The sequence below is a fragment of the Nematostella vectensis genome, chromosome 14, assembly GCF_932526225.1.
Source record: "Nematostella vectensis chromosome 14, jaNemVect1.1, whole genome shotgun sequence".
In the NCBI taxonomy this organism is placed as follows: domain Eukaryota; kingdom Metazoa; phylum Cnidaria; class Anthozoa; order Actiniaria; family Edwardsiidae; genus Nematostella; species Nematostella vectensis.
The window spans coordinates 8,576,737-8,604,388 of NC_064047.1; the positions used below are offsets into that span (position 1 = coordinate 8,576,737).

Consider the following 27,652-nt stretch of genomic DNA (forward strand, 5'->3'; position numbering starts at 1 on the left):
CAATATGATGGTGATTTAGATTGTCATTTGGCTGACATATATTGGATTTTGCGTAAAAACTCTTTATTTTTCATGTTCTGCGCGCGCTTTTGTTTTCTCGCTCATACAGCACAAGAATGAATCCAAAGTATGGATATAATTCGCATACTTCAGATGCCCTTATCCAATTGTCAACGGCAGTAGAAAATGATTGCCTTTCGACCACAGGCGGACCAAGTTCTAGGTCTGTCTACTTATGAAAAAAGCAAAATTGTTGAAGTTAAATTCATCCTTTTGAGTTCTATTGTGTTTTGCCTTTGGTGTTTGCTTTTGCGGCTATTTTACAGTCCGCACGCTCGCGCAACCCATCTCTATTTCTTGCTTACACAACAGTCAGGTCAGCTCAGCGGGACTTTCTCTCTTATTCGAAAAACAAATAAGTATAAATCGTAAGATTATCCATTATCGGTCATTAATGTATGGTTGCGGGGTTTTTTTTGCGATTATTTTTGCGGTCTTGCGATTTTCATGTCCCCTTTCCCTCCTTTTAATTCTCACGCAGTTTTTCTTCAAAGCCTTTATTGCTGCTACATATTGTGAGAAGACTGATATAAAGGACATGCCATGTTAAACTGCAGAATACCCAGTTCCTAGTACGTGAGTCTAGAGATATTTAAGGAAAAACGAGAATGAGAATCTTTTTTCACGATACGCCTTAAGCGTTGCGTTCCTATGGTCGAGTCTGGGGCGATTTATCCATTCGCTAGGCTTTTAGTTCACAAGGATCGCTTGCTCTACAAGCTATCAACTTGACCTGGGCGTCAAGAGTCTTTACATAGAAATACATAAAAGCAAAACGCACGATATTGTAACCCATTTGGTAGTTTTGAAATTTGTGAATTGTTCTGAAGTGAAGTTCACTGGTACTGATTTTTCTGTTATTTGAGAAATGCGACAATTTTCTGTGCCTGATGGTATTTTGTGTGGTTATTGAACCGTGGCAAAAAAGACAGTGGACAATGTTCGCAACCTGCTGCCAATCACACAAGAGGCCCAGCGGACAGATCAGACTTACTAAATACTCTCCAACACAAACACTAAACAATGTCACCAAGAACATAGAATTTCTAGCAAAAATACAAAATGATGACCCCCAAATGGGGCTATCTTATAGTACTAGCGATTTTTGTAATTCATTTTAGTGTTTTAGATTGCAAACCATCTAGGAAATTCCACAAACGAGGAAAAACACGAAGAAAATTAACTCGAGAGGAATGGAAGCAATTACATAAATTTGAGGACGCGCTAAAAAGCGAGGATGGGAAATTGATGTTCACTAATTCCTGGGCTGTCCAGTTGGACTCTGCGGAGGTTGAAGCTGCTGATAGAATCGCTGCAAAGCACGGGTTTACAAACTTGGGCCAGGTGAGTGTATCAACGCAAAGGCGACTGGTGGATAAACGACAGGTTTGTTAGTGTCAGCATTATATAACAGAAAGTGGTGCTTTAGGTCAAAACATTTCTGGTTCTCAACAATAATAGCTTTTGTGATGTCTTTTCATCGGATCTAAAGCATTAATGGTATTCATTTAATTGATTTGTTAGCGTAGCCCATAACAGTGACAAATAATTACAAAAACTATAATTAATTTCCTTTATTTCCTTAAATAATGAGGGACTGATATCTTAATGTCAACGACAACACGGTGTTTAGCTTTTTGGGGGAAAACATTCAAAATAATTTTGTTGTAGCATGTCATAAAGTGCTTCAACATCTTAAAATTGTGCGAAATGTATATATCTCGATTTTCTCTCAATTGTAGTGGGGAGCGAATCTTCATTTTTGTAGGGAAATGTTTTTTATAACATAAAACTAATAAAATAAAAGTACTTTTCGGCACCTTATGAGCTATGTCCTGACACACCAAAGAAAATGATCTTGGCCCGCATGTGAACTGCAAATAGTTCCTTTTTAAATAGTATTTAATAGGTTTTTTCTTTATTATTATAACCAATGACGGTCACTGTGGATGTTATATGACAGGTTGGCTCATTAAAGGGGTACTATCACTTCAAGCACGTGCATAAGCCAGGAAACAGAGCACGACGGGAATTGCACGTGCACGAGAAAACTAGGCTTCTTATGCAGGAGGACGAGGTGAGAGACCAGGGGGGGTGGGGACCGGGGATGAGTTGATAGGTAAGTGGGGTGGGTTGGGGGCCAAGGTGAGGGACCAGGGTGGGTGGGGACGGGGGTTAGTCGATAGGTAAGTGGTCGGGAAAGGGGGACGAGGTGAGAGACCAGGGGGGTGGGGACTGGGTGAGTTGATAGGTAAGGGGGTGGGGACGGGGGACGAAGTGAGAGACCAGGGTAGGTGGGGACGGGGGTGAGTTGATAGGTAAGTGGGGTGGGGAGGGGGACGAATTGAGAGACCAGGGTGGGTGGGGACTGGGGTGAGTTTATAGGTAGGGGGGTGGGGAAGGGGGACGAGGTCAGAGACCAGGGAAGGGTGGGAACCGGAGTGAGTTGATAGGTAAGGGGGGTGGGGACGGGGGACGAGGTCAAAGACCAGGGTGGGTGGGGACTGGGGTGAGTTGATAGGTAAGAGGGGGTGGAGACGGGGGCCAAGGTGAGAGACCAGGGTGGGTAGGGACCATTGTTGGTTGATAGGGAACGGGGGTGGGGACGGGGGCCGAGGTGAGAGATAAAGGGTGCGGGGGGGGGGGGGGCAATGCGAGAGATACATTAAGGGGGCTGAGGAAAGGGTTCGATGTGTTGAATTAGGTGTTGAGACGAGACACGAGGGGACTTAAGATCCATGACGGCAGAGAGTCGAGAACGGCGCACACGCACGGCGCGCTACCACATTTTTTTTGCGCAGGAAGAAATACAACGTGTGCGCCGTCGGAGGGGACTTAAGCCCTATTTAGGGATGTGGACGGGACAATACGAGATACACGGGGGCAGGGCCAGGGACGAGGTCAGAAATCACTAGGGTGGTGTGGGGATTGGGGATGAGAGGTGAGGTTTAGCTGATGGGGAGGAGAATGGAATCGGAAAGAAATCGTGTACGATTATTTGTTGTTTCCTGTTTTACCACTGTTTCAACGCTCCTCACAGGTATTGTGGGCTCAGCGACAACACGTCTTAGCAAGAACTAGAAAATACATAGTCCCACATGACCCAAAGTTCCATGATCAGTGGTATCTGGTAAGATCTCACACAAGCATTAGGTCTATACACGTTAAGCATACCGTGTGTATAAGCTGACGTTAATAAAGCTTTGCGAAACATTCGCAATTTCAGTAATTGAATGCCATCAGTGCTAAGGGTTTCCAAACAACAGTTTAGGGGGTTTAACCCTCCCCCCCAATATATATAAACATATAACAAAAATACCCCCTCCCCCCTCTGTCACTGAGCCAAACCCCCTTTAGCGAAAAGCTCGTCCCGACCCTGAACAAAATGTCGCGCAGTTAGCTAAGGTGCCTCTTAACGCTCTTAGAAGAGAGAACGAAGAATAGTGCACTAAATTTTAAGCCTTCCAGCAATAATGGCCCTAGAGTGTAGCAAGGAGCAAATGGAAGGGTGAGAAAGGCGCACTACCCTAAGCTTATTGAAGAATCGATACATATAAAATTTACCACATTTAAAAACTTTGTCTGTGCACTCTTTAGCGAAATCCAGCTGCGCCATGAGATCTATATCCTATATTTATTAAATTCTGGTTGCCGCCATTTCGTCATAGCAAAATAAGACTAATTTCCATCAGCTGTTTTGGGGGAATTTATGTTGGTATATATTTCTTATTGAATTCTTTAAACAAGGTATAAAACTTTTTGAGAGAGTTATTTTAAGATTTCGGTTCAATATTTATCTTCCAATACGGAATAAAAACACAAGCAAAGGTGTGGCTGACTGGGCCTTTTTAAATTTAGAGACTACAAAGTCTATGTGTCGTGTATGCACACATTACCTTTAGTGCTCATTTTACCCTCCCCTCCCTAGTTTAACGATGGCCAGTCGACGGGCCCCGCCGGAGTTGATATCGATGTAGTGCCCGCGTGGAACAGGAACATCACGGGAAGGGGGGTGGTGGTCAGTATCCTTGACGACGGGGTTGACCACACCCATCCTGACCTGAGGGACAACTTCGTAAGTACACTTCACGTTAAAGTTGGTTTCTATATGGTCGCAGTCGGTTGCACACGATCGCAGGCAATCGCAGGCGATCGTGTACGATTATATGAAATCTCACCATGCGATCGTGTACGATTTTATGGAAACTCACCTAAAGACCGTGCACGATTTCATGAAATCTCACCCTGCGATCGTGTACGATTATATGGAAACATCACCCGGCGATTGTGTGCTCAACCACTTTAAGATCAGTCAGAATGCGATCGTATGGTCAAATTAGCTGCGAGCGTCTGCGAACGATTGCGGTCATATGGAAATCACTCTAAATTTGGAATGCGATCGGTTGCGATAGTACGGTCAAATTGATGGCCGTGATTTTCTTCGATCGCGTGTGATCATAAGGAAACCTACCTTTAGTAAGTAGAGTAAAAGCAAGGGACAAGTACACTTTACTTATCGTTAAAGTGTAAAGTGCGAAGTGCACTAGTCATAGGGAGTATATTTGTCGGTGGAGACTTGGAGACTTGTTGAGGCTAAGAGGGAGGGTCCTAGACAATATGCGAAGAGTAGATCTTAAAACATCATTTTCTGTCTTTTAAAAGCAGACAAGTCTACGGTGGGAAGGGAAGATTAAAAACATCACCTTAGACAAAAAAAAAGATCTTCGGTATGGCAGGCCCTTATCCCGTTGAACACAACCAAAGATAGAGGATAGATTTGATTATGATTTACACTCACACATGATAATGTTGTCTCTAGGACCAGAAAGCAAGCTACGACTTTAATGATATGGACCCTGATCCAAGACCACGTGATTCAGACCCTGATAACTGGTAGGTGCACCCCAAGATTATTCTAGATGAGCTTACCTTTCATATTATTTTCAAAGACCTCATAAACTAGCAAATGAACTGGTATCTCCCTAACGACAACCCTGACCATACATGAAGTACTGACCATGGGGTATTACCTGACGTGCATCTCAGCCAGCGGATGTATGACTTGGTGACAGGCACCCCCCACCCCCCCCCCCCCCCCACACACACACACACACACACACGCACACACAACGGCCAAAGGTCCACTTTCGGTTCTCAATAGACATAGAGCATACAATAGATCAGTCTGGTATGTAGCCAAATACGACAATAAACATCGCGTGGCAATACTGCAAAGGCATAAAAAATTCTTTTTTTTGTTTGATATGACAATAGAGCGGCTGCTGAGACATCTAGGGGGGGAAACATACTTTCTCGTTATATCACGTGGTTTTGTCATTTCAGTCATGGAACAAGATGCGCAGGCGAGGTCGCAGCGGCAAATAATGACGTGTGTGGAGTAGGCGTAGCTTATAATGCTAATATAGGCGGTAAGGAAAGAGTGTCACAAAACTCCACTCCTACACTCCACTCTTGATTAACAACCCCTGTCTCTAAATCACTTGCTCCCCCCCCCCCCCCGATCGTCCAATCGTCCACAAAAATATGCAAAATTTGTATTCCTAATATTGTAAGTTAGTAAAAAGAGCTATCAAGTCAAGCTACACACGATCGTTGCCATATCACATATCAAACATATTCCCCATGGATAGTGTCCTTCGTATGCATTGCCTTATATGGACATTGATGCCCATATTTAGAAAAGCTAAAGTTTTCCCGCTCCCTGATCTCCAGAACATGGCGGAAAATGCTGATTCCTGTCAATTTGAGACTCGCGGCAAGAGTTTTTGTTCTTGGTCAGGCTCCGGACAGGCTACAATTCAGCCCCTTTATCTTTCCTCTCATCTCAAAACCCCAAACCCCACCCTCTAACTTACGCTCACCAGTGCAAATGTTGTAGGAGTGCGCATGCTCGACGGCCAGGCCACGGATGTGTTAGAAGGCAGCTCCCTCAGCTTCCAGTCGGCCTACATAGATATCTATAGCAACTGTTGGGGCCCGAAGGATGACGGGAAGACTTTTGGGAAACCGGGCAAGCTCGCTCAAGAAGCACTTATGCAGGGGGCGCTTAAGGTTAGAGCTAAACGCGCTTTTGCATATGGCGGGGAAATGAGTGCAACGTTTTGAGTGGCTGAATGGAAAAATTTCAATACGAATGTTTAATTAGAAAAAGCTTTGAATTCGTTCATGCATGTGGAAGTGTTTTGGAAGCCAATAAGCCATTCCAGCTATAAGCTTGCGCGCGCACTCGACATGGAAACCTACCGCAACTACCGTCATGCAGCGCTTTGTTTGGTGCAAGGTTAAAAAAGCGAGCGCTGCATTCTGGTAGTTGAGGTAGCTTTCTATTGTAATGCGCGCGCAAGCTTTGGCCGATTGAGTACCGTGTTCGGTGGATAGCTAAACGTACAAACATCTGCGTCAAACAAATTTCAATAAGTTCGCCGTTATTGCCCTTTGTGTAAAAAACATTTTCAAATAAAAAATTATCGGAGACAATCTACGGCTTTTCTATTTCTATATTTACGGAGCTTTGCACTTGACGTTGTTTAGCGGGAATGACGACTTGGACCAGGTCCGTGCCATTTATATCGCTGCAGTTCTTTCCCCGTTGTAAGGTCTACTGACTAGCATGTGGTACTTTCCAGGGTCGTGGTGGTAGAGGTAACATCTATGTATGGGCAACTGGCAATGGCGGACTGACGGATGATGACTGTAATTGTGATGGCTATACTACAAGTATCTATACCATCTCTATTGGCTGTATCGGTGATCACGGGCTATCGGCCTACTACACAGAGTTGTGCTCGTCAACGCTTGGTGTCACATTCAATGGAGGTTCACACAGAGAAAGAGAGGAAAACAAGATGGTAAAATCTCCATAAAAATGATTATTATCTTGTGAAAACTAAGAATATACAAAGAAAAGTTTTTAGGGCAAATGTCGCTTGGCAAAATGTAGATTTACAAACAAAAGGTCCGTGGTCTTTATTATACTTCGATCCAATGTAAGGTAATGATACATTGCTCTGGCATCACTGAAGTTTATCCCTCACCTGTATTAATAAAAATGATCCTGTACCCATAAGCCCTTTCGGCCCTCTAGAACTGCCAACAGACAACTACCATTGCTTGAAGGCACTGAATATGTTTTTTTAAAGCATGTGTTTCTATACCATCACACGCGGCCTCGGTCGCAAACTTTTAAAGGTTTTCTTTTTACGGCGTCCAACGCAGAAAGATTAAACATACTTCAATGATTCTTTTATTCTTTTAGCGGCCTTCTCGCTTTCTTGTATTTCGTAAAGCTTGCGTTGAATCACGGGCGCCATCATGTTTTGTTCTTGCTGCGCTCGAACTGGCCTCTTGCGAGGTTCAAAAAGCAAGATGGAGTAGTTTACCCTAACATCACCGAGTTCCCCTGCCTCTGCGAGCAGTAATTTTAAAGATATACTACTTTAGCAGTTCCACTGTTCTTTCGGACGTCATTTCTATGGAAGAACACATCAAATATGTTGCGCGCAACATTTATACCGGATACACTTTCAAGCCCCTGAGGATGCGTGATACTCTTTTTTTGCGTGACTACAGGTAACGACAGATCTACATCACAAGTGCACGGAGGAATTCAAGGGCACGTCATCTGCCGCACCTCTTGCCGCCGGCATGATCGCGCTAGTCCTGGAGGCCAAGTAAGGCTTGCGTGACGCGTGACTCTCTCGCTTGAGCCCTAATTTATCGCGGCGTGACTCATTGCGTGACACAAAATCAACTCATTGAATCTTAACGATACATGACTCATTGCGTTACGCGTACAGTAGTTTCCTTGTTTCAGCCTTAACTTGTGGAGATGTGTTTCATTGCATGACGTGAGACGTGACTCGTTGCGTGACTCTCTCGGTTAAGCTCTTGCTTTTCATACTGTGACATTACGTGACGCATAATACCCAAGTGTAACTCTCTTGTGTGCTTAAACGAGAGTCCCACTTCACGCAAAGCGTCACCAAAGCTGTGGTATCGTTATTCTCTCGTGTCAGCCCTTGCTTGTCATCGAGTGACGCGTGACCATCTCTTTTCAGCCCTAACTTGTCCTGGCGTGACGTACAGCATCTCGTGGTCGAGACTGCGCAGGTCACAAGTCCTGTGGACGAGGGCTGGATGAAGAATGGCGCCGGTTACCATTTTAACCATAAGTTCGGCTTTGGAAGGTACGCATTGACAATGTTTTTCTTAGTGTTCAGATTTCTGAGAACGATGTAAAGGGGAGCAGGAAATGGGTAAAAAATAAGTTGTGGTACGGTAACCATTCCTTTATTACATTCCTATACTTTAAAAAAAGAATAGCTCTTAAACTTTAATTGTTTAGCTTTAAGGGGCGGCTATACCTCGATTTTGGTATAAATTCTACTGAGACATGATGCATCTTCAATCTATCACTTTACTGCTGTGTACTTATTTTTCGTAATTCCCGCTTATTTTGGTTTGCTACTTTAATTTAAAAAATCATTTTGAAACTGGCAAGCCTTTAAAGCAGCTGCTGAAAGGAGTAGTTACGTAATCCAAAACCTGTCAGCTTGGTAAGCATTTGACTGGATTACCCATGTGATTGACAGATTGGACGCTGACGCGATGGTAAAGCGAGCGAAGACATGGAAGAGTGTCGCGCCTCAGCGAATATGTCATGGTCCCTCTAGCAGCACCCAGCAGTAAGTAGAATAAAACGTCAGAGGTGGCGATGACGTCATATGTGAGACTACAAGTGACGTCATCAGCCGTTTATCAATGTGTATACCATGTTACGTCCAGCAGCACCCAGCAGAACGTAGAATGACAGAATTAGATGATGATGACGTCATATGATGATGTCACTGTGACGTTATCAGCGTGTCAGTTACGATTCAGTTTCTCAACCGTGTTGCGCTAAAATAAATTGCTTATTCTCGGCACGTGAGCAGGGCGGGGTGCGGCCCACTCACATTTCAATCAATCTTGCTTTGAAAACTTTCGTTTTGCTAGCTCACTCGGTCAATGCCTTATTAGGCTTTACATACCATATTTGGGAGTCGCTTCGATAACGTCGAGTGAATTTCCACGTAAGTTTGCAGGAATCCGTATTTATTACGGTTGTTTAGGCCGCCATTTTGAAAAATCGGTCCCGTCCACAATATCTTTTTCGATTGTTTTCGCCTGGCTTAACAGTCCACACTAACACGGATTCTTCAGAAAACGGTCGCTAAGGCTTTCCAGGCTTCCCGGGCGCTCGCCCTGTCAGGCCATTAAGAATAACGACAGCCATTGATTGATATGCCCATCTCTGGACACGCTCCTGTCAACGCTCCTGGTTTTTTTAAACAACTTTATTGAGTATAAACTCAAAGGGTTCAGCACAAACGGGCCCAGAATCCCATGCGAGGTGCTGGCCCTTGTGCCCTGTGCCAATAGATAACCTTCATGCCCCCCCTAGGGAGATCCCTACTGGCGGCACGCTATCCATCACCATAGATACGATCGCGTGCAGCGGCACTGACAAGATGTTGACCAAGCTAGAGCACGTTACGCTGACTGTCAGCTTCCAGCATCGCAGGCGCGGGGATGTCAGGTAAGCAGCACACCTCGTGTTCTAGCATCCAAGCCGTCGCAGATTTGTTGAGCTTAAGGGGGAGAAAGGAGGGGAGGGGAGGGGAGGGGAGGGGAGGGGAGAGAAGGGAGAGACGCTTTACACAGCATCGAATGCTTGGTGACTATGCGTATAGTAGATTTGAGCAAAGAAATAGATCTTATGTCAAATTTAATCAAGCTTTTTGTAAACCTAGTTTTAGAATTAGGGTTAGCCATAGTCACATAAGGAAAGGGATTAAAGTGAAACGGGAAGAAGAGAAGTGAGACGCTTGACACCGACGACGGCTATGTGTATATTCATATAGTAGATTAAGCATCTACTTTACATATATCTTTTATCAAACTTAATTAAGCTTTTTTGTAAACCTAAGTTTAGAATTTGGGTTGGACATAGTAACTTCTTGTCGCCATCCTTTAATAGCATCTTGCTAAACTCAGTTTATCTCATAATGCCGGAATATGACTTACCACCATCGTTTGTTCATACCTTTCAGTATCGACCTATTCTCACCGAGCGGGACTAGGAACGAGATGCTGTCCACCCGTCGCTATGACGACTCGAAAAACGGTCTTCACGACTGGACCTTCATGACCGTGCATAACTGGGGCGAGAATCCCAAGGGGGAGTGGGTGATGAACGTGACTGACAATCTTTCCGCCCTCAGCAAGGGCGTGGATCCTAACGGCTACGTGCAGCACGACACCAGCAAACAGGAAGCGGATGTGGAGGACCTGGAGGAGGAGGTAGACAGGAAGTGACGTTACAATGATTTAAGGGGAGGAGGGAGATCGGAATTGACGTTCAATTACTACAAAAGTAGGCTGAAGGAAAGTAGGCTGAATGTGACATAAAACGAAAAAAACTACAGGCTTGCGTGATAAGTCTTATATTTGGTGACGATTATAACATTGTTTTGAGTGACATATTCGACGAAATGGCGTGACAAACGTGCCTCTTGATTGCGTTTCAATCATGACATTTGAGATTGCGTGACTGGTGTAATGCAATATTGTACTGTGTAGGTTATTGATGACGAAAAGAAAACCCAGGAGCTAGAGGCACAAAAACAAGGAAAAAATGGCAAGAAACAAAGCGACCTGGATGTACCGTACCCAGAAGGGGTCAAGAAAAACCGGGTACCGGACAACGGACAGGCCTGGTCGGACAACGATCCAGGAAGCTATATGGGTGAGTAAAGAAAGAAGTGATGACTAGGATTCGCACCTGCAACCTTTCGGTTCTTGCCTGTACACTTGGGCCTCTTGTTCGCAACCTTAGGTCTCTTGCTTGCAACATCGGGTCTCTTGCTTGCAACACGGGGTCTCTTGTTCGCAACTTTGGGTCTCTTGCTTGCAACATCGGGTCTCTTGCTTGCAACACGGGGAATCTCGCTTGCAACACGGGGAATCTTGCTTGCAGCACGGGGTCTCTTTCTTGCAACATCGGGTCTCTTGCTTGCAACACGGGGTATCTTGCTTGCAACACGGGTTATCTTGCTTGCAACATAGGGTCTCTTGCTTGCAACACGGGGTCTCTTGTTCGCAACCTTGGGTCTCTTGCTTGCAACATCGGGTCTCTTGCTTGCAACATCGGGTCTCTTGCTTGCAACACGGAGTATCTTGCTTGCAACAAGGGGTATCTTGCTTATAACCTTGGATCACTTGCTTGCAACATTGGGTCTATTGCTGGCAATCTTGAGTCTTTTGCTTGCACTCTTAGGTGCACGCATTAGGTACATTTGCATCTGATAAAGTATGTAATATTCCCTTATTTCTTGTTGAAGGTTACCCTGGAAACATGTACAGTCCCGAGTACGATCCGAATATCATGAACCAAATGATGAGCGAAGGGGGGTACCCTGAGGGTCCCAACCCTTATGTCGCATTTAACCCCTTCGGGGGAGGGATCGGCACAATTGAGAGTGAAGGCCCGAATGTTGACGCAACAACTAAAGACACAATAGTCGATAACAATTCGGACAACGGTGATACTAGCGATCAAGTTTACGGGTATGACCGATTTGCATACGATGATACTCCGAAAAGCAGAGCGGCTCCGAAAATTGGCCGACAGAGGGTCCAGGTGACATCGGAAGAGACGGGATCTCAGCGAGTACAGGTTAATAACGGATTCCAGGAGGAGTTCGTGCCGGGACTAAACCCCGAGAGCGGGAGAATCAGCTCCGGAGTACTCTTAGAGTGGAGGTTGACATTCTACGGGACGGGGCCTGGAAACTCGGACGATGACAGTGATGACGATATTGAGTCCAATAATTCCGGGACTGAGACAGTGGTGGAATTATAGTGAGAGGAGAGTGTCATGTACTTTAAAGGGAAGGTTCCGCTGTGTGGTGGAATTATAGTGAGAGGAGAGTGTCATGTACTTTAAAGGGGAGGTTCCCCTGCGTCTAAGGAGCATAGGGGCATAGGCGCAAAAGACAAGGGGGCTGGCCTCCGGGGTTGTAAATTGCAAGGAGTGGTTTACGATGCATTATAACATCGTAAATATAGAGCGTTAGAAAGATAGAGCTATTGGGGCTGGCCTCCGAGAAACTCATGAAAAATGAGCTTCCCCACCCACTCCCCCTACACAATACTACCAACCCCTCCCCTATTATTTGACTCAGGAAGGAGGGGGTGGGGCTGCACATCGAGTTTTTATCAACACTACTTCTTGTGTTAAAAGACCGGCGTCTGATGTCTGCAAATGCAGCACTCAAATGGATTTGAATTATGTATTATTGATGTTACCGCTGTCAAGTGACCCAAACAACAATATAAACAGGAATTATGCTTGATGATAGAGGAAAAATACACAAGAAACTATATCCCTGAAGACAGGCAGAAATCATTGCTCAAAGGGCTTATATGTCATTAATAAGAGGATAGCGGAATTCTAGCATTGCATTCGGCGCGTTTTTTTCTCTCTACGCCATTATTTGTCAGTTTTGCTATGCTTTAGTCGTTCCTTGCGGTTGGGTTGCATAAGTTTCTCTAAAAAAGGAAAGAGATACGCAAATAAAATACAATATTTTGTAAATAAAAGCGTTTTTGATGTGATTTTCTATTATAATCATCGATGAGTTTGATTTAATAAATTATCTTCTTATAAACGAGTCATAGTAGCTTGTTTTATGAGAGAGGTAAGGGAGGGTAAGGTTTGAAGGGGGGTTGGGGGGAGGTGGTCTGACTGGAAGGGGGGATGGTGGTAGGGGAAGGGAGGGTTCAAGGAGCAGAGGGGGTGGTAGTGGTGGCTATCATCTGTGTAAAGGAGTATCTATTTTGTCGTCTCTCACACGAATGGACTGGTTGTTTTTGAGAGCTCTTTATTTGTAGAACCCTACGGAAAGTAATCAGAAAATGTCCGAAATCCAGTGGAACGATAATGTGGCACAAATTTTGACTTAATGTTCACTCTGTCTAATTATTTCTGGACCAGGCATTTAAAGTACAAGGAGAAGGGTAAAGCGATATGACGTTTGCGCACGCTTGAATGGGTGGGTGGGGGGGGGAGGCAGTTGGTTAGGGCTGGGCGGTGTGTTTCATCTGAAATGAATGCACCCCAAAGTCCCCAAAGCAAGATATACATTGTAATGCTTCCAGGATAGTTATAATAATTGAACAAGGAGAAGTGTCATAACTGAGGACCATGGGACACTTAATGAGGTCTGAACAAAGTACAGCCTTCTCAAAAACTCAAAGTACGATGAGATAAACGAACCACGATATTGCATTATGAGACAAATCAAATATGATTTATATATAAGCCTGGCTGGTTACTTTAAATGTTTCAGTTGATTTTAACAGAATTTAAATTTCTTCTTTTCGTGATATCATAGTTCTTCTTCAAGCCTTTTTAAACACGGAAATCTTGTTGAAAGAAAAAATGTGTTTCCCGTGAATCAATTGACATTCAACGCACACACGCCTCTGGGAATGATATTGGTCATGCATTCCGCTTAATGCCCCTCTATTGCTCGTTGGGGTGAAACGAGACGCATAGCCCTAATAACTTGACCCTTCAATGAAGCTCACGAGCAACCTTTTATTAAAGCGTGTCTAGAATTTTTTCAATAATTATTTGATAAAGCGGGAACTTGTGGCGCAGAGAAAGAAATTATTGCAACTCAGTTGGTATAAATAATAACTCTTTATAATTTCGAAATTCGCACCATGTTGATTCAATTCAAGGCTTTTAGTTTACAATACAAAGCTCCATGTACTTCCTCGAGAATAAAATCCTCTCTTTCAAAAGTGTGATAACTATTGCATTTATCTACAAAAAATTCAAAACAAACAATTCCACGTAAGTCACGTAGGCATATGTTTTTTTTTTATTTTCAAAAGAAAGTTGCGTTGAGCTTAGAAGCATAAGATTGCAAAAAAAAAACAATGTCAGTTGTCAATATATTATCTTGATGTTCTTATAAGGCTTTTACCACTATGACAATAATTAAAGGTGAATAAAACAGAGCTTAATCCAACTAAATCAGGACTAAATCCAAGAACAATGACAGCGTGACGCTTTATGACTGGTGATTGTCGAACCTGTTGCCTGATCAAGTACAAATTCTCTCAACCGTGTGCACCAAAGTGAGGCGCTTTCCTGCTGGTCGAACGTGTAAATTTAGCGTGTGATTGACATGAAATCGAACTAGAGATCAGAGCGCTTTCAACATGGATGGTGATAGAGGTGGGATGTGTTGGCTTCTGAGAATTACAGTTCTTGGAATATTCTCTTTGACTTCGGCTAATGAAGAGAGTGGTGACGTCCGGTTTGCCAATTCATGGGCCGTTCATCTCGACAATGCAGACCCCGATTCAGTGGAGAAAATCGCCACAAGACACGGCTTTGTGAACCTTGGACAGGTAACCGATTCCCTTAAGGTGTAAAAAACATAAACAAAACCACGACCATACAGCTCCTTCCTGTATGCAAGTGAAATTATTGTTTTCTTTTTAACTAAACTGAGTTATTAGAGACTGAAAATATGCGTGCCCGTTAAATCGTGCTGGATCGGTATAAGGGTCAGTAATTGTTTTCGTTTGCTTATAAACCAATCTTGAGATTTACAAAATAGCCAGAGAACCACTTGCTCTCAGCTCGACAGGAGGTCACAATAACAATAATGACATATGGATGGCTTAATTATATAATAGGATATCTATCATTCTATTAGAGACTAAAGGTTGCCAATTAGATGAAATGTAATGGGCTGGGCACTCTTGAATGACAAGACAAATCGTGCCACAAGGAATAGAACTAAAATCACACTTAAGACAATAGCAGACTTGATCTGGTTTCACTGCTCTTTATCCAAAACATTCATGAATCAAGTATTTTTTATCGCAAAATTGTAAACGTAAGTGCAATAAGGTTGACACTTAGCACATAAACACATGATGACAAACCTTATGCTTGTCAAACTGCAATGATTCTAGGGCACCACATTTGAGTCGACATAACCCTTTTTTCGTGCTTTAGCACTATCGATCTAAGCGCCACTCTTTTTCCATTCGTAGACTAGACATTTCCATGCCAGTTTAGCAATATTCAAGTTATTTGAAAAAGAAGTATGTTTATCTCCACATGAAAGCGACTGCACTGAAAGGAAACACTATTGCTGCTTCTTGATTTAAATAAACAACCAAATCATTTCCTTTGGTTTGGATTAAATCCTAGCTCTATATAAGCAAAACTTCGTATCCCATCTATGGGAATCAAAATAGATTATCGTATCCTCCTTCACGAGTGCGTATTATTGTGAATTTTGACAGTAGCGATCACAATTGTTTTCTTTTACTTAGATTGGTAGTCTACCTGGATACTATCACTTTGTTAAGCGGTCTACCGAAATGCGCAGGCGCCGTAGCCTAGATGAGCATGCAGATAGACTGCAAGACGAGCCACAGGTGAGTCAATGTGTGGGGAGGGGTGGGGGACGGGTGGAGTTTTGCATTTTTGTTAAGCAGGGCAAGAATAAATACAGCACACTCTAAATTACAGTGTTTACAATAAACAGTCAAGAGGGGCACGCTAAATACATCATAACAATAATTTTTCATGTTATTTGTTTTTGCTATGTAAAATTTGTCTGTAATTTGAGCTCATCTTATAATCAAATGTGTTTGCCTTCTATTAAATGTCGATATCCAAAGGTCACGTGGGTTGAGCAGCAGCGAATACTGGAGCGCAGCAAGCGTCACGTTATCCCAGACGAGAACATCGCGCGGTCACTCAGACGGATAAGGCGTGACAAGGCCGTGACAGTGCAAGACCCACTTTACAAGAATCAGTGGTATCTTGTGAGTGTAACACAATGTTCAACAGGACCTTCGTAACAGATCCATGCGTTATTGTCACAAAATAAAAAAGCCATGACATTAAAAGATCCTTCATAAACTCTTTTATACTGCCACACAATAAGAGTAACTAGATCCTATTCTGTAATTAATTGAACTGGTAAGCGTTGCGTGACTATTATGACTGATACGTGAGCTGGTATCTAGTACTGTTATTGTGTGACTGTCACACAATGTGAGTGACATTTTCGTGACAGTACAAGCAGGTGACCGTCACTCTCAACATCAGGGAACTTTTCCATATTTTTTTGTAAATCGAGTTTATATATATCGCCCTCCTGGTTTCTTGAAACTCTAACAAGAACCTTGATTAGTGCCTGTGACAGCCAAACGATGCGTGAGAATAAGAAACTGAACAAGAGGCACTGCCCCAATAACAATATCTTTTTATTGTTTTTCAAGCAAAATGTCGGCCAGTCCTCCGGCCCCGCTGGGATTGACATCAATGTGCTGCCTGTGTGGGCCCAAGGGTATTCTGGGAAGGGTGTTGTGGTGTCGGTATTAGATGATGGTAAGGATGATCCATTTGAGCCCCTAAAGTTTGACATATTTGTCGTATCACTAACATTTGGCTTATACAAAGGATATGCGCAGCTTCCTCGATATTTAATCGATCTTGAATTACTCTACGCTGGAGAGAAGAATAATGAAAATGTCAACATGAAAAATCGCTCCGCTTTGGGGCCTTTTTGAAGACTCGGTCGTATTTGACAACAGGAATTGAAAATTACCGGAAGTATTTGAATTTCATTGATAAAAAGTTTTTTTATCTTTAGGTGTTGATTACACACACCCCGATCTCAAGCGAAACTATGTAAGTACACAGTGTTGGTAACAAATGAACTGCAATGTTCCCATGATGCATTGTGATGGTTGCCAGCAAGATAACTTATACGAATTTGAGGCGTGTACCCAGGATTGGCTAAGAGGGAGGGGGGGGCAGTAATAGATATCATATAGAAAAAGCATATAAGATTCCTTAAAAAGAAATGACCCATTTTGGTCGCTAAGTTGAGGAGGCTGCGCGCGCACCCCCCTGTGTACTCGCCTGCATCTTGTCTTTTTTACTTGACCTTCGGTTGCATCACAAATGGTGCCCACAAATTAGCCTCGAACGGGGCTCCCTGTGTAGGAAGCAAAAATTCCCAGATGCCGGAAACACAGGTAGCCCAAACCGCTCACAGCGCTTTTTTGCCAATAGAGTAGCAGTTGCCGATAGAGTTGCCTGCGGAGGGGGTTACCCACAAATAGTGAATAGCGTAATTGAAAGAAAAATCGGGATTTCTTAGTGAGTTTCCATATCCTCCAGGACCCGGACGCAAGCTTTGATTTCATCGATTTCGACGCCGATCCCAAACCACGTGACAACAACTCACAGAACAGGTAATCAACAAGCTTCTCAGTCACGTGACGACATCTCACAGAACAGGTAATCAACAAGAACACTCTCAGTCACGTGACGACAACTCACAGAACAGGTTATCAACAATAACACTCTCAGTCACGTGACGAAAACTCAGAGAAAAAAGATTCTCAGTCACGTGACGACAATTTTCAGAACATCAACAAGCTTCTCGCCACGTGACGAAAACCCAAAGAACAAGTTATCAATAGTAAGATTTTAGTCATTCGATGGTAACCCTTCTGATCCAGCTTATTATTAACGTTGTTAGTTGTTACCTCATTCCAAGCAAACGTTGTCTATCAAAAGTGTGCCTAAATAAGATTTTTACCTTTCAGTCACGGCACAAAGTGCGCCGGCGAGGTGGCAGCGGAAGCTAACAATGGAGTATGCGGAGTCGGTGTTTCCTTTAACGCCAGAATCGGCGGTAAGTACTGGGGAGAGCATTATTACGTTACATCTGCAATGAGCCAATTTTCAGCCCTCAGAACTAACTAGAATCACTTTATGCATTGTTTCTTTTGTCCGTTTACTCAGAGCAGCATATGCAGATTATGGGAGCAGCGGTCAGGGGCGCAACTGTCTTTATGACAGTTTTGAACAATCTATTCAAAATAACCAGAATTATACTAAAATACACGCGTATAAACACACAAGTGTCGGTTACTCAGGCACCGTGGTCAGTGCCGTAACGAGGCGCAAGAACGGGGTGAAGGAGGGGGGGGGAGGGGCGGGGAAAGAGGAAGGAGTGTATTCCCAAGGCTGCTTTAAACCACACAATATATTAAGAAACAGGACGCGGTTTGGCCAATAATGCCCTAGGATAATGCACTAGATTTATTTTTAAGCGTCCGGCTTACATGATATTTCTCGACTCGGCTCGTAGGGATCCGAATGCTTGACGGAAAACTGACGGACACTATCGAAGGCAGCGCGTTGAGTTATCGATCAGACTACATTGACATCTACAGCAGCTGTTGGGGACCGAAGGATGATGGAAAGAGATTTGGGAAACCCGGGATCCTTGCTAGCAAAGCGTTGCAAATCGGTGCAGAAAGGGTACGTTGCCTATATAAAGGAAGGACGGCTCCAAGAATAGGCGTACAACATTTAAGCGTTTCTAGGAAACATCACAGAAATTCTGACGCTCAATGCGATGAATTTTTTGAGAATTAGATTACCTTATTACACTTTATTTTTGTGTCACTTTAATTTCGCGAATTTCACGATTTTGAAAAATTCGCGAAAATTAAGTGACGCGAAAATTGGGATGCGCGGGAAGATAAGGTAATTCCCTTGAATTGCACTGCGTACCCCTTCTGCGCATAGTGGCGCGCGCTGTTCGTTCGAATTTTCCGGCGCGCGCGCCACAGTTGTACAAGAAAACACAGCAAAAGGCGCGTTTTTTTTACTTAAAATCGCTTTGACAGAAAAACGAAGTCGGATACCCCCATTTTTTATTACATTTTTTGAAAGCCCTTAACTTTAATATTGTTTATGCCAAGTTTTAAAAAAGTTTGGGTTGTAGAACTATTTCAAGGGAATTACCTTAAGTGAGTACAAAAAAGCTTTCGGCGAAATATTAACCGTGTAATAAGCTTTATAGAAAAACCTTGTCTATTTTGTCTTCTAATGTACATAGATGTACCACTTGTAATATGAGCTACTATAAATGGCTCGTTTTTATTGAAACAAGCAAAACACATACAATGTGTCTGAAACATCTAAAAATGGAGAAAAGGAAAATTTGATACAAGAAATGAAACTGATATTACCTGGGGCCGGTTCCTAGAAAGCAGGCTAGCGCTAACCCAAGAATAAAAACGGTTATCTTGAAATATGATTTGATAAAAAGGGCTTTCTAGGAACCAGGCCCTGAACACGGAAGCGTACTGTACTGAGTGCTGGCCAAAACATATGTATGCGAACTCAGTTTTTTAAGCTCGTCAAAATGCTGGCTGCTTAATAGGAGTACCCTGTAATGTAAACAAGCTCCGATTCTTTTCAGGGTCGTGGCGGAAAAGGCAACATCTTCGTGTGGGCGACTGGAAATGGTGGAATGACAAATGATGACTGCAACTGCGATGGCTATACCACGAGTATATACACGGTATCTATCGGAGCCATTAGTGACCACGGGTTATCCACCTATTACTCCGAGACGTGCGCTTCCACCCTAGCCGTCACTTTCTCGGGCGGTTCGCATAGAGAGGCGGAGGAGAATAATATCGTAAGTAGGACTGGTGATAGTGATGGTGATGGTGATGGTGATGGTGATGGTGATGGTGATGGTGATGGTGATGGTGATGGTGATGGTGATGGTGATGGTGATGGTGATGGTGATGGTGATGGTGATGGTGATGGTGATGGTGATGGTGATGGTGATGGTGATGGTGATGGTGATGGTGATGGTGATGCTGATGGTGGTTGTGATGGTGGTTGTGATGGTGATGGTGATGGTGATGGTGATGGTGATGGTGATGGTGATGGTGATGGTGATGGTGATGGTGATGGTGATGGTGATGGTGATGGTGATGGTGATGGTGATGGTGATGGTGATGGTGATGGTGATGGTGATGGTGATGGTGATGGTGATGGTGATGGTGGCGATGGCGATGGCGATGGTGTTAATAATGTTGGAAACAGTAGTCACTCAAGTTAGAATACAGATGGACATACTTTCATTGAGCTGGCGTTTTTTAGATCACAACAGGGCTTCATCACACTTGCTCCAAGACATTCAAGGGAACCTCATCCGCAGCGCCGCTAGCCGCAGGAATGATTGCACTCGTACTGGAGGCAAAGTAAGCTACAATAATTAATCCTCCTTATTTTATCTAGACGGTGTATTTCTGTTTCCTTTCAGACACGACGTAATTTTCCTACTGCCTTTCAGACACGACGCCATATTCCTACTGCCTTTCAGGCCCGACGTAATATTTCTGCTGTCTCGTTAGTTGTAAACTGTCTTTTTATGACGTCTCTTTGCTCTAATATCCAAAAGTGACCTTATATATTATATTATTATATATTCATTGCCCCCAGAACCCTAGCCTTGTTATCATATCCCGGAATAAAAAGTCAACCTTCTGTCGTTTTTTTTTTTAGCTCGCTCGGTCAATTCCTTATTAGGACCTTACATACCATATATGGAAGTCCGCTTCCATCATTGTTTCACTTCAAAGTGGAGCTAGAATTCGTGTTTACTACAATTTAGCGCCACCATTTTGAAAAATAGGCTCAGGCCCTAACGTTTTAGACCATCACAGGCTTCCCGCGCGCTATAGCGTCAGGCCCATTTAAAAAAGACATCCATTGATTGATGTGAATGAAGTCACATTTCTATTGTTTCTGTAGCCCTAGCCTGACAGCGTGACGGCACACTTTTAGCACATATCTCGGAAATGACGTCACACTTTTATTATATCCCGGAAATTACGTCATATTTTTATTGTCTCTGCAGTCCTAGCCTGACTTGGCGTGACGTTCAGCATCTGATCGTGGAAACCTCTCAGCTGACGAGTCCCATGGACGAGGGATGGAAGCGTAATGGCGCAGGGATACCCTACAATCACAAGTTTGGGTTTGGAAGACTTGACGCCATGAGAATGGTAGAGAGGGCCGTGAGATGGACGAACGTAGGCAAGCACAGGACGTGCCAGGGAGCTAGACATAATGTCAGAAGGTAAGGGATGGTAGATGATGGACATGGAGGTATACATAATGCCACAAGGTAAGGGGTGGTAGATGATGTACATTTAGCTAGACATAATGTCACAAGGTAAGGGATGGTAGATGATGGACATTTAGCTAGACATAATGTCACAAGGTAAGGGATGGTAGATGATGGACATTTAGCTAAACATAATGTCACAAGGTAAGGGATGGTAGATGATGGACATTTGGCTAGACATAATGTCACAAGGTAAGGGATGGTAGGTGATTGATATGGGGGTAGACATAATACCAAAAGGTAAGGGATGGTTCACAATGTTTTAAAGGTATGGGATGGTAGATGATGGACATAGAGGTGGACATAATGCCATAAGTTAAGGGATAGTAGATGATGAACTAAGATATTTTCAATCAAATATCGTCAATAACGTATCAGACTTTATTCGTAGATTGTTATTTTGAAGTTTCTTCGCATATTAACTGCTGTATTTTAAGCTATAAACAATAATAAAGGAGTTGTTGATCGACATTCCTTAACAAAATAATGTTGTTATCCTTAAGGTACATCCCTTCATCCGGGAGTCTCATCTTAAACGCCAATACATCCGCTTGTAGCGGAAGCAGCTCCGAGATACGCAAGCTCGAGCATGTACAAGTGGTGGTCACCCTGAAGCACCGGAACCGAGGGAACCTGGTTATCACTCTCATCTCACCGTCGGGGACTAGGAGCGAGTTACTCACAACACGAAGGAATGATCAGTCTAAAGCTGGGTTGAAGGTCAGTAATTATTGCATAGCCTGACGGGAATAATCAGCTGTAGGTGTGCAATCATCATAACACAAGCCAATGATCGATCATAGTGATGATTGCACAGCAACATGATCACCTGACCATAACATCAATAACTTCGAAGCGTGGTTGAAAATTGTCAAACAAATATCACAACTTTAGGTTTAACAAAGATAAATTTATCTTAGTTTGTGATTAGTAGCTAGGCTGGCAATGAAGCAGAGATTTTTAGCATCTTCAACTTTGGCGAGGGAAAAATTTTACTATAAAGGTTTTAATGATGTTATTTTATAATACGCAACAGTTTCTTAAAACATGAAGATAACATTCACTCTAACCTTAAAGAAGCCTACAAGCGTCAATTTGTTCTCGGTATCTATAATACTAGGAATACAGCATATTCAAGATTGGCGTTTTTAAATCTTACTTTCCGCGAGGGCACCCCCTCCCCCATTGGTACGGGTCTGGTAGGTGTTCCCGACAGTTAACTGTTTCTAAACCTTCTTCTTTATTGTAGTCCTGTTTTTTTTTTCATGTAAGTTCACTGCTTTAAAATCTTCCTTCCTTTGGTAGAGCCGGATTTGCATCACAGTTTTCTGTTTTCTAAATCTTCCTCTCTTTTGTAGGACTGGGTGTTCATGACAGTTCACTGCTGGGGCGAGGACCCGAAAGGAGCCTGGACCCTAGTTATCACCGACAACAATAAGAACACACGTGAGCACCACGTGACGAAATTAAAGAATGGAGACTTCGAGGATGTTGCGGAAATATTTATGGATGATACAGAAAAACACAAAGGTGGACCCCCCAGGTCTGACCACCCGGGTAATAGAACAATTACGGGCCACAAAAATACGGCGGCACCCCTCGGAATGGATTTCCCCAGTGATTACATTCTGAAGAGTATGGAGGACAGTGTGGGGGAGTTAGTGAGTGGGGATAAGTTTGCTAATGTTGAAAAGGCCAGAAAAGCAAGGCTGAAGAAACAGTATCAGATGCATCACAAACTTGTGTCTAAAATCTTGAAGAAACACAAGTATTTACTAAAGCATGCTAAGAAATCAACGGGTCGTCACCAAAAGTCTGTCTATCAAAGAAAAAGTGATGCGAAAAATAGAAATATTTCCGTCAATCAAATCAAGACAGCAAATAAACACGAGACTTTCGGTAGGCAGCGACATGGTCTCCGGCAAAGTAAGAAGCATCATCGCAACAAACACTATCGTCATCATGATCGTAACCATCATCACAGGCACCACCATCACCATCATAAGCACCACCACAAGGCTGCCAATCATCACAAATTATCCACTCAGAAACAAAGAAAGAACAGCGATTTGAAAATGGAAGATGACGTCATGGGGAATGACGTTGGACTTGCCGCTGCACTGGCGATGGAGTCTATGAAGGAGAACGAGAATGATGACAGCTCCGGCGATGCGGATTCTCAGAGTAACGTAGCGAACAATGACGGTTTAGCTTTACCTACAAATACGTCCCTTGAGGACAGGATCGCTCTACAAGCACTGACAAGTCCTTCACTGGCGAGAATGCTTGGTATCAAACCAGCGGATGCCACAAAGATGCTGCTAAAAACAAACGACAATGACAGCTATACGAGTGAACTTAACATACACATGAACATCAAGAAGGCCCATAGCCCATTAGGAAAGCTGGGTAATACGGAGAATTCTAATATAACGGTGAGTGGTGCGTCGAGTGAGACTACGAACGAAAACAATAGAGGATCCACAACCGCTTACAAAACGATGAAGTTATCCATTCAGAATAACCGGACACACAATGGAGATGATGTCTCTACGGTTCTGGCTGGGTCGGCGCCTGAGGGAACAAGAAAAGGCAGTGAAGAAATGGTATATGGACCATATGGTTGGTACCCACATGGAAAAGCTTCCAACAAAAAGTTAGACAGCTCCAGAGGACTCGGTACTGATCGGACTACGGGGTATACTGATGGCAGTCAACGGCAAGTTGATGATGGTAATGGTGAAGAGTCTACTGTGATAGATAATAACAGTACCTCAAATGTAACTAGTTGGCATGACGAAAAGGATTATGATAGCAATAAAAAAGAAGAAAATAATAATGACCTAAGCAAAGGTCAAAACTCTAGCATACAAAGAGAGCGAACGTATGATCGCGGTGTCGAGACAGACAATACGGGAACACGTCAACCTGGAGTCGTTACTCTACTTCCTATTAACGCAACTGAAGCTTTGGAGCAATGGAACAGTAGATCAAACCAAAGCCATGCAGACGGGCGTAATAAAACTGAGCCTAGGATGGGAAGACTCAAAGAGGTGGAACAAAATGCAATGGAACAGATGATTAGAAATGGACAGGGCCCAAACGATGTTGATGATCCGGAAGAGAGTATTGATGAGGACGATGAAGAAGAAAACGGAGAAGACACAAAACATGCCGAGGAGGATGGGTCAAGAATACAAGAACCCTCAGAGGAGCCCAGCCCAAGACCTGTCTCGGAAACCGAGGCGACAAATGGAAGCCCGGAAGACTACTCCGACGAGCCGGATATGGAGAACACTGATAAACCGGAAGTCATGATGCGTGACCCCGTCACACCCGACAATGAGAATACTAGCGTTACACGTGACCAAGGTATCGCAATGCAAGAGGAAATTCCGGGATTTTTTGTCCCTCCCTTTTCAATCCCTCCCATGACAGAAGTGACTCAACGGCAAGATAACTCGGAAGAATATCCTGAAGAACCTGGAAACATTTTTAGCACTGTTATGTCATTGCCTGGGAATATGTTAAAAGAGACTGTCACGCAAGAAATGGGCAACAATGAAGGGGTGACCAGTCAACAAGTCACGCAACCCGAGACTATGACACCGGACATTGCCTCACCATTGCCTTTACCTGGGAATTTAATAGCTCGCGTGACAGTCAATATGGGAGGTGTGAGTTTTGGGCCTTCACAAGACTTTAAAGAGACAGGCAACAGTTTTACACAAACATCTGAAAATAACCAAATTTCACGATCAGATGGCGAGACAGCAGACAATTCACCACAAGACTACGAAAGCGTGACAAATGGTAGCGTGACGCAATTACCATCAACACATGTGATAATTACCCCCGACCAGATAGAATTAACAGGCAACAACACTGCAACAGATATGAATACACCTGGACAAGGGACGAACGAAGACATTTCATCTGAACAAGTGAGGAATCATGAGGTTCTTAACTCCACTAATGTTATCCAGAGAGTTCAGGAAATTTTACCAACAAGACCACCTTCACCAGTTCCATCTCCAACAAACTCAAGCAACAGAAAGTTGCAAGCTATAAGTGGCGATAATACGGTGTCTGACCAAAACGGTTTTCGCAGACCTCTTAATATACCATCAAATGTGTCAGTGTTCCTAAACTTTTCCAGGATAATGAGTAATATCACTCAAGGTATTGCCGATAGCCTCGCGTCAGAGGTGTCTGGGCCGCCTTTCACCTTGTTTAACTCGACTAATAAGCCTCCTGACCTCAATAAGCAAAACGATTCACCTTCTCTAACTGATGGTGTGGATAACCCAACTACTATATCCATTGGCGTTCCTCCACAACAATCCTTCCAAGATGCTTCAACTGTTCCTGGATATCACATAGGAAGTGAGGAATCAGGAAGCGGAAGTGAGGAGAGCACTAGAAGCGAGACATTGATCGAAAAAGACAAGAGAGTGACTCAGGTGAGCAGTGCTGGCAATAGTATGGCGCAACCGGAAGAAATCGGCTCAGGCGAAAGCGGAAGTGAAGTCCACACCGATTCAGGATGGAAGACCTTGGACTGCGATGACGAGAAGAACGCAAAAACTTGCAAAAAATGGAAAGCGATCCTCACACAAATGAACGACGACATGCTGGACATTAAGGGAGACAGGGATTTGGTTAAAAATATTAACGGTAATGATGGAACCTCAATTGATGACGGATCCGGAAATGAAGTCAGTGACGACCCCGATGTTACCATCAATGATGATACAGAGCAATCCGGTGATTATGACACTTCTAGTGACGGCATCGATAAGGACAACGTTGACGCGAATATTAATGACGGGACTGACATAGATGACGATGGAAACAAAAACGTCACCCGAGGCAAAGACTTACCCACCAATGATGGAAGTGGCGTGGTCGGGCATATTGGTGGTTCTCCTGATCGCGCGGAGCCATCACAAATCACACTTGCTGCTAACTCAGTTGGGTCAGCGGTTAGTGGTATGAATGACCTCACACTTCACGAGCCCGCAGAGGTCAGCGGTGGCGAAGGGCCGAATGGACCCGTCACGTCAGGTGATATAGATGGTGTTCAGATCAACACGAGTAGTACTGTCAAGTCTACGGGCAGTGCTTTAAATACTAGCGCGGATCATAGTGCCATCGTTACCAAAGAAAATGAGTCTAAAAGCAACTTCGATCGAGCGAAGGAGAAAAACGATGGGCCGAGTAGAGGAGCAGTTAAGCCAGTATTAGGAACAATCATGATAGCAAGTAAAACTAGGCATCTAGTGAGTAAGGGAAAAACAAAAGCTAGTAACAAAAGACCAGTGATGAGTGGAGAAAGACCAACAGCGAGTGGCTTTAAGCCAAAAGTGAACAATGATAAGCCTCGAACGAAAGAGGAAAAGCGAGTGGCGATTCAGGAAAAAGGAGTAGCGAGTGGAGAAACACAAGTAGCGAGTGGAAGTAGTGACTTCGGTCCAGTCATGACCTTTACAGATGATGATGACTCACCAAGCGAGCAACAAGAAGAGCAACAAAAAAGTTCCGACACTCGGAAGCTAATCGATAGCGATTCGGATAAAAGCAAACTTCACCCGTTTGCAGGAGACGCTGATATTTCGAGAACATTCGGGGCTCCACCGGAAATATCAGAAATGTTCGGGAGTCATCATCAACCGAGAATTCAGGATTCTCGTTTTACATTCGGCAATAATCTGAACAAAGGGCGACAGGATTCCGACGAGTTGGCGAAGTTAGAGCGAGACAATTATAGACTTGTTGACAATGACGATCGTTCCACTCGGCAAAACCTTGAGTTGACTTCTCTCGATGATGAGCGACTCGAGCCGAACAATGATCGATTTTATACAGAGAAATACCGTGGTGATATAGAGAACGAAGACGGTACGATTCATGATCGATTTGGTTCGGACGAGGATAGTGATAGTCGAGAAAACCTTAAGGCGCTTCAGGTTGCTCTCAAAGATGAGATCGACAAAATCGCTAGGACGACGGAGCAGGACGGACAGAGTGATGTCATCCTTCGACGAGTACAACAAGACGTAAAAACAGGAGACGTGCAGGACTTGGAAAAACTGGAACTGGAAATCCGCAAGAAAATCAGGGGCTTCGGAACGGAGCGGAGTGGACAGGATAAAGACAATGGAATGATTGATGATCCCGACGAGGGCCATCTCGACATCAGAAAAAGAAGTTTGGACGAGGAGACAGGAAAACAGACAGGAAAACAGCAAGCTTATATTGGGAGGAAGAAGTCGAAATTCGGGGATAGGAACTCTGGACTGCTGAAATCGTGGAGTCTTGTTCTTTACGGAACTGGATAGATGATGTTTTTAGATGACACCTTTTATATAGAGAAAACAGTATTTACATAGTGAGATCTTTTCAGGCAATGGGATTTTTTTAGATCATTTTTATACAAGAAATACAACAAATAAATTTGAATGTTGTTATTCAAA

At 43.6% G+C, this 27,652-nt stretch overlaps 2 protein-coding genes across 2 annotated transcripts; both read left to right on the top strand.

Annotated features, from left to right (window-relative positions):
- Positions 1-1,022: 1,022 nt before the first annotated feature.
- On the top strand, positions 1,023-12,794 carry LOC5510456 (PC3-like endoprotease variant B). Its single transcript, XM_001630864.3, has 15 exons — positions 1,023-1,404; positions 2,024-2,137; positions 3,101-3,190; positions 3,989-4,135; positions 4,880-4,953; positions 5,404-5,489; positions 5,960-6,132; positions 6,708-6,929; positions 7,651-7,751; positions 8,139-8,267; positions 8,673-8,765; positions 9,524-9,658; positions 10,173-10,422; positions 10,702-10,867; positions 11,463-12,794. Exons 1-15 carry the CDS (start codon positions 1,123-1,125, stop codon positions 11,981-11,983), a joined length of 2,583 nt encoding a protein of 860 aa, XP_001630914.3. The 5' UTR covers positions 1,023-1,122; the 3' UTR covers positions 11,984-12,794.
- A 1,488-nt stretch (positions 12,795-14,282) lies between these two features.
- On the top strand, positions 14,283-27,652 carry LOC5500435. Its single transcript, XM_048721878.1, has 13 exons — positions 14,283-14,547; positions 15,487-15,591; positions 15,838-15,984; positions 16,444-16,552; positions 16,818-16,855; positions 17,351-17,424; positions 17,782-17,870; positions 18,330-18,502; positions 19,452-19,673; positions 20,147-20,247; positions 20,907-21,128; positions 21,680-21,896; positions 22,535-27,652. The coding sequence occupies exons 1-13, from the start codon at positions 14,356-14,358 to the stop codon at positions 27,515-27,517; spliced, it is 6,672 nt and encodes a 2,223-aa protein (XP_048577835.1). The 5' UTR covers positions 14,283-14,355; the 3' UTR covers positions 27,518-27,652.